Below are 8,089 nucleotides of genomic sequence, written 5' to 3'. Positions count from 1 at the left end.
CATTAAAAGGGGATTAATTAAAGAGGAAATATTTTTTAAAAAAAATATATTTTATTGATTGTTTACAGAGAGAGAAGGAGAGGGATAGAGAGATAGAAACATCGATGAAAGAGAAACATCATCATAGGCTGCCTCCTGCACTCCCCCTACCTGGGGTCCAACCTGCAACCTGGGCATCGAACCAGTGACCACTTGGTTCATGGGTCAATGCTCAACCACTGAGCCACATCAGCCGGGTTTCCCCCTCTCCTTTTTTAATTGACTTTATTGAGATGACATTGGTTAATAAAAATTACATAGTTTCAGGCATACAGTTCTATAATACATCATCTGTATGTTGTGTTGTGTGTGCACCACCCAAGTTCGACTTCTGCTTATGTCCCATTGGCCAGGCTTGGTCCCATGGTTGCAAGGGAGTCTGGGAAAGAAAGTATTTAGGTTTTCATCCTCAACAGAGGGGTACAGGCATGGCAGAGGGGGTTGGGAATGGCTGCTAGGTTTTAGCCAGCGTTCAGTGACTGCCGTAAGCATTAAAATGGGGAAGGCTATTACTTCAATCAGAGCTTTTATGGATGCAAGTGATAGAATCCAAACTCAAATGGGCAGAAAGAGAAAAAAAAAGAATTTGTTCCATTAACTAAAAAAAATCTAGAGGAAGCACAGTGCTTCAGGTCTTCCTCAGAGACGTCATTAGGGTCTGCGTCCTCTCTAGCTACGCTTCCTCCATGTTAGAGTCACTCTTGGCAATGCCCTCCCACCTGGGAGCCAGGTAATTGTGTGCAGCCCTAGGCTTATATCCTACCAGGCTGGCATCTCTCCGGGTCTCCTAATAGTTTTGCTCAAAGTCTCAGGGCTGTCTCTCATTGGCCTGAGGTTGGTCATGTGTCCTCTCTGACCAATCAGCTGTGGCCAGGAGGAGGTGATATTCTGATTGGCCAAGTCTGGGGCACATGCTCACTGCTGAACTAGGGAGTGGACTCAGCCTTACCCGACCCCCATCACTGAGATGTGGGGTGGTCCCTCCAAAGAAAGTTGGGGGGCAGTTAGCAGAAGGGCCAGGACTGGTAGAGGTAAAACAACAGGTGTCCACTACCGGTTTCAGGACATTAACCCTCATCTAAGAATTGGCTCTGATGCCTGACCCTGCCAACTCCCCCTGAATTCGAGGGTCTCTCCTGTAGCCAGACACTCACCGGACCTCAGCATGGAGGACTTGTCCATTAACCCCCGCTTGTCTGAGCGGCTTCTTTCTCCACCCCGACCCTGGGTTCCAGGAGGGACAGGTGCCCTGGCTTCTCCATTCCCCACCTCTCCCTGGCCCAGGGTGGGCACCCACAGGGTACCTGGTAAGGATGTGATGACTGAATTCCCGTTTTTTCTCATGTCCTCTTCCTCATGCTCCTTCCCAGAGTCCACAAACACGTCCGAGCTGCGGATCTGCCGGATCAACAAGGAGAGCGGGCCGTGCACAGGTGGCGAGGAGCTCTACCTGTTGTGTGACAAGGTGCAGAAAGGTGAGGGGCCTGGGGCAGCCAGCAGGCCCGGGGGGCTGGCGGCTTGTGGGGTCGCCCAGGAGGAGCTGGAGCACCGGCTGTGGGGCGGAAGGATCCAGAACTCTGGTTTTGGAGTCAGACACAGCCGATTGGTTCATTCACTTACTCATTCACTCACTCATTCACGTACAGAGAGGGCCATGCAGGTCTCCCACCCCGAGCTCACATTCTGTCCCTCTGTCTTTGTTTCTCTCACACATATACATCCTGTCCCTTCTCTGTCGGTGGAGACCCCTGACTCACACATGCCTAAAAAAAAAAAAAAAAGCCTGGCTGGTCTAGCTCAGTGGATAGAGCGTTGGCCTGTGTGCTGAAGGGTCCTGTGTTCGATTCCAGTCAAGGGCACATGCCTGGGTTGCGGGCTCGATCCTCAGTAGAGGGCATGCTGGAGGCAGCCCATCAATGATTCTGAACATTGATGTTTCTCTCTCTCTTTCTCCCTCTTCCTTCCTCTCTGAAATAAATAAAAATTTATTAAATAAAATAAAATTTAAAAACCTCCACCCGGGACTGCCTATCTGTCCCTCTGTCTTTGTTTCTCTCACACATACACATCCTGTCCCTTCTCTGTCCCTGGAGACCCCTGACTCACACACTCCTAAAAAAAAAAGAAAACGCCACACCCGGGACTGCCTGTCTGCAAGACAGCAGGAGGGAGCCTTCCCTTTTATTGTATATATAGGGTGTCCCCCCCAAACTGTATACACATACTGTGAATAATTATAAAGGCAGTGCTTATTGAAATACATTTCACTTTCAAGACTGAGCAGCTCTCAGCTGTTAACGTGTAAATGCGTTTTGGAGGGACACCCTGCATCTCCACCCGGGACTGCCTGTCTGCAAGACAGCAGGAGGGAGCCTTCCCTTTTATTGTATATATAGGGTGTCCCCCCCAAACTGTATACACATACTGTGAATAATTATAAAGGCAGTGCTTATTGAAATACATTTCACTTTCAAGACTGAGCAGCTCTCAGCTGTTAACGTGTAAATGCGTTTTGGAGGGACACCCTGCATCTCTTCTGCATCCTTTGCATTTCTGTCATGTGACCCTATTAGAAACAACATCCCCGCCAACAGGACCAACAGAGCGGAGACCCCTTGCTCTGTGGTAAGGGCTTTGCACGCACCACTCATTAGATCACCTGGTCGCCTGATAGTCTATGAGGTAGAGCCTGTTATTATACTTTCCATTTGCTGATGAGGAAACTGAGCCACAAAAAGGTGAAGTACCGGGCTGAAGGTCACACAGCTAAGCAGGTAGCGACAGGATTTGAATCCAGGTGCACTGCTGTTCATCGTTTCCTCTGGGAGGAAACATAATAGAGTTGAAAACAATTCAGGGAGATGTGAAAAGGTAGTATTTGGAGAAAAACGATACTGAGAAAGGGGGTGGAGAAGAAGGGCTGGAGGGGTGGTGGGGCACAATTTTACCAGGGGGGCCCATGAAGGGTCTGTGTGGCCGCATGGGGAAGAGTGTTCCAGCACAAGGAACAGCAACTGCCAAGGCCCTGAGGCAGAAGCAGGTGTGATTGTTGGAAGAACAGGGAGGCCGGTGGAGTAAGAGGCAGCGAGAGGGGAGGAGAGTGGGAGAGCCTGCCGCAGCCACAAGGACCCCCCATCCTTTCTCAGGTTGTGGGATTATATAGTTAATGTCTGTCTTCCCCACTGAGTCAAGCAGGCAGGACCTGGCCCTGTCTTAGTGAGCAACCGTGTCCCCAGAACCACCCAGTCCCGGGCCAAGCACACAGGAGGTTACTAGGAAAAAACTTGTTTTGCTTTTTTTTAGCTACAAGGTTCACTTAAAAATTTTTTAAAGTGTTTTAAATATACAGTTCAGTGGTATTTAATATATTCACGAGGTTGTGCCACCACCACTATCTAGTTCCAGAACAATTTCATACCTCAGAAGGAAACCCTATCCACATTCTAGACACACACACACAAAGAAAAAGAAGAAAGAACCTACACACACACACACACACACACACCCCAAAAAAGGAAGAACCCCATACCCATTAGCAGTCACTCCCTATTCCCTCCTCCTCCAGCCCCTGGCAACCATGAAGAATCTGTTTCTCTCTATGGATTTGCCTATTCACATACGTGGAATTCTACAATATGTGACCTTGTATGTGTGGCTTCCTTCCCTTGGCATAATGTTTTCAGGGTTTATTCCTGTTGTGATGCGTCTGAGCTTCATTTCTTCGTTCCTTCCCTTGGCATAATGTTTTCAGGGTTTATCCCTGTTGTGATGCGTCTGAGCTTCATTTCTTATGGCGGAACGATATTGCATTGTGTGGATCTATCCACTTATTTGCCCATTCATCTGTGGATGGGCATTTGGGCCTTTTCCACCTTTTGGCCATTCTGAATAGTGCTGCCGTGAATATTCATGTACAGGTTTTTGTATGAACACCTGTCTTCCGTTCTTTGGATATAGACCCAGCAGTGGGAGAGTCTTATGGAGTTTTGAATGAATGAGCAGATGGTTATTGGGTGGCTCCTCTGTGGTGGCCCCTGTGCTGGGCAGTGCTGGACACAGCGATGGCAGAGATAGGCCCAGGCCCGGTCCCCACAGGGCTCTCGGTTCAGTGGGGAGGAGGGAAAGAAATGCAAATGACCAATGTGCGTGATGCTGAGAGGGAAGGAGACAAAGTGCTGAGGCTGAACAACAAGACCAGGCATGGTCTAGGCATCTGGGAAGGCTTCCCAGAGGAGGTGACATTTGAGCTGAGATCTGAGGAAGGCCAAGGGGATGGTTAGCGGCCTGGCAGCTGGGACGAGGGCAGGGAAACATTCCAGGTATGGCTGAATCATTAGAGGCAGGTATGAGTCCTGTTCCATCATTTATTCACTGGCCCATCTCAGGCAGGTGCCTCCCCACCTGCGCCTCCACGTCCTCATCCCTAAAATGAGTCACTGGGAGGACGATGAGGGATCCCAACTGCCCAACCGGTGCACTGTAAAGAGTTAGCATTTACTGAGGATTTTCCCTGTCCCCGGCCTGGAGTTAGTCCTTTGCACAATGCTAACAGGATCACTCATACTTAACATGGACCGAGCACTTATTAGATCCTAAACCTTCATCTAAGCCCCTTACATTGAGTGGTTTGTTTAATCGTCTTAGAACCCTAGGAGGTAGGTGCTATGACATTTCCTCTGTTAGGGAGGAAGCTAGTCCTAGAGATATCAGACAGCTTCCCCGGCCACAGACAGCGCTGGTGGGGAAGCGCTCTACCCGCCTGGTTCCCACCTTGGCGCTACCATGTGCTGGCTGCGTGTTCTGGGAAAAGTGACTTTACCTCTCTGTGCCGTTGCTTCCTCCTCTATGCAATGGGCTCCCTTCTTCATGGGGTTTCTGTGAGTTAGAGGCCACGTGTGTGCCTGACACATAGAAAGCCCCAGAATGTGGTGTTAGTGTGATGAGAGAGGCAATGCAATGAGACAAGAAAAAAGAATAGCAGGCCAAGTAGCGTACTGAATCCTGACCACTCCCTCCTGGCTGTGTGAGCTGGGGAAAGTTTCTTTTTCTTTTTTTTAATATATTTTATTGATTTTTTACAGAGAGGAAGGGAGAGAGATAGAGAGCCAGAAACATCGATGAGAGAGAAACATCAATCAGTTGCCTCCTGCACATTTCCCACTGGGGATGTGCCTGCAACCCAGGTACATGCCCTTGACCGGAATCGAACCTGGGACCTTTCAGTCCGCAGGCCGAAGCTCTATCCACTGAGCCAAACTGGTTTCGGCTGGGGCAAGTTTCTCAATCTCTCCAAGCCTCAGTTTCTCCATCGTTAAAGCGGGTGTGTCTTCCTGGCTGAGTAACTCACTTGGCCAGAGCGTCATCCCGATATGCCAAGTGGTGGGTTCGATCCCCAGTCGAGCACCATACAAGAATCAACCAGTGAATGCTTAAATAAGCGGAACAGCAAATTGATGTCTCTCTCTCTCCCTTTATTTCTCTCTAAAAGTCAATAAACAAAAATTAATATTTTTTTAAGTGGGGGTGGTATAGAAAATAATGAACATAGCAGATCTGAGACCTTTTTTTTAAAAAATATATTTTATTGATTTTTCACAGAGAGGAAGGGAGAGAGACAGAGAGTCAGAAACATCAATGAGAGAGAGACACTGATCAGCCACCTCCTGCACATCCCCCACTGGGGATGTGCCTGCCACCCAGGTACATGCCCTTGACCGGAATCGAACCTGGGACCTTTCAGTCCACAGGCCGATGCTCTATCCACTGAGTCAAACCGGTTTCGGCACAGATCTGAGACCTTTATCTGTTGAAAGGCCTGCTTACAAGGTTGGCCCGTGGCTGGCTTCTGGGAACTTGTATTTTGAGAGTGTCCTCCCCATCCCCTGAGTGGGAAGATGGCTCACTGTGCCTGCCCTGTTGGTATGGGCAGCGTGGTTTGTGTGGAACACCTGCTTTCCTTCGGGGAGTCTGGGATTTTGGTATGTGCCAGGCACAGGGTGCGTAGGTGACCACCCCCAATAAAAACCCTGGGCTCTGAGTCTCTAAGGAGCTTCCCTGGCAGACAGCATTTCTCAGTGTGTGTGCTCACATCTTGTTCCTGGGGGATTGCCATGTCCTGTGTGACTCCAAGGGGTGACCAGGCTGGCAGGGGGGACAGTTGGAGACAACCAGGCCAGCAGGGAGGGGGCTGTTGGGGGCGACTTGCCCAGCAGGGGGGCCAGTTAACACTGTGCCTGCCCTGTTTGTATGGGCAGCATGGTTTGTGTGGAACACCTGCTTTCCTTCGGGGAGTCTGGGATTTTGGTATGGGCGAGGCACAGGGTGCGTAGGTGACCACCCCCAATAAAAACCCTGGGCTCTGAGTCTCTAAGGAGCTTCCCTGGCAGACAGCATTTCTCAGTGTGTGTGCTCACATCTTGTTCCTGGGGGATTGCCATGTCCTGTGTGACTCCACCGGGAGAGGACTCTTGGAAGCTTCAGCCGGTTTCCTCTGGACTTGCTCCAGGCACCGTTTCCCTTTCCCGAGGGCGCCTGGTATCTTTTTGCTGCGGTACATCATAGCCGTGATACAGACTATATGCTGAGTCCTGTGAGTCCCCTTCGTGAATCGCTGAATCTGACGGTGGTCTTGGGGACCCCTGACCCAGTGGGAATATAATTCTAGCTGCTTTTGGGTTGTTAAAAGGATTAAATGATATAATCCTATATAATAAAGAGGTAATATGCAAATTAACCCTCACACCCTCACAAGATGGCCGCCTATGACCAGGCCGGCAGAGGGGTTAGTGAGGGACAACCAAACGACTGACCAGCAGGCTGCGTGGGGTGACCAGGCCACTGGGAGGACCATGAGGGGTGACCAGGCTGGCAGGGGGGACAGTTGGGGGCAACCAGGCCAGCAGGGAGGGGGCAGTTGGGGGCGACTTGCCCAGCGGGGGGGCCAGTTAAGGGTGATCAGGCCGGCATGCAGAGGCAGTGAGGTGTGATCAGGCCGGTGGGGGGGGGCCGTTAGGGGTGACCAGGCAGGCAGGCAGGGGAGCGATTAGGAGCCAGTGGGCCAGGATTATGAGAGGGATGTCTGACTGCTGGTTTAGGCCTGATCCCAGGATTGGCAGTCGGACATCTCCCGAGGGGTCCTAGATTGGAGAGGGTGCAGGCTGCGCTGAGGGGACCCCGTTTCCCCCCCCACACACACACACACGAATTTCGTGCACCGGGCCTCTAGTATATAATAACTGGTAGTGACTGTCGGTGTGTCACACTGTAGGTGCTCAATGGAAGGTCAGTTACAATAATGATTAGTTTTGTTCTTAGGATTTGGGGGAGACGGAGTGAGTTGGGGGCCCAGTGGGCCAGGGTCCTTGCTCAGCTGATGCCCTTACTCCCCACAGAGGATATATCGGTGGTGTTCAGCAGTGCCTCCTGGGAAGGCCGGGCCGACTTCTCCCAGGCCGACGTGCACCGCCAGATTGCCATCGTGTTCAAGACACCGCCCTACGAGGACCTGGAGATCGTAGAACCTGTGACAGTCAATGTCTTCCTGCAGCGGCTCACCGACGGGGTCTGCAGCGAGCCTCTGCCCTTCACATACCTGCCTCGGGACCACGGTAACCACAGCAACGCAGGGCGATCCCCCCGCCCCCCCCCAAGAGACCAGGCCTTTGGCCTTGCTTGGGGCAACTCAGAGGGAAAGGGGAAGAGGCAGAAGGAGAATGCAGGCTCAGAGCTGGACGGACTGTATGACCTTGGCCTCTCAGTGTCTCATTCTTCTGTGCAGAATGGAAATAATAATAGTACCCACCTCATGGCATTTGGGGGAGGATTTTTTTTAAAAAATATATATATTTTATTGATTTTTTACAGAGAGGAAGAGAGAGGGATAGAGAGTTAGAAACATCGATGAGAGAGAAACATCAATCAGCTGCCTCTTACACACCTCCTACTGGGGATGTGCCTGCAACCAAGGTGACATGCCCTTGACTGGAATCAGACCTCGAACCTTTCAGTCCGCAGGCCGACGCTCTGTCCACTGAGCCAAACCGGTTCGGGC

At 50.9% G+C, this 8,089-nt stretch overlaps 1 protein-coding gene across 1 annotated transcript in view; it reads left to right on the top strand.

Annotated features, from left to right (window-relative positions):
- Positions 1–8,089, top strand: part of RELB (v-rel avian reticuloendotheliosis viral oncogene homolog B) — a 57,907-nt gene that overhangs the window by 46,008 nt on the left and 3,810 nt on the right. Inside the window, 2 exon segments of the mRNA XM_006759554.2 lie at positions 1,410–1,514; positions 7,431–7,646. Of these exon segments, the coding sequence (XP_006759617.1) occupies positions 1,410–1,514; positions 7,431–7,646 (321 nt within the window).

Source organism: Myotis davidii, unplaced genomic scaffold, assembly GCF_000327345.1.
Source record: "Myotis davidii unplaced genomic scaffold, ASM32734v1 scaffold796, whole genome shotgun sequence".
NCBI classification, from domain to species: Eukaryota; Metazoa; Chordata; class Mammalia; order Chiroptera; family Vespertilionidae; genus Myotis; species Myotis davidii.
Note: the sequence above shows the minus strand (reverse complement) of the source record. Positions and strands in the feature narration are given on the sequence as shown.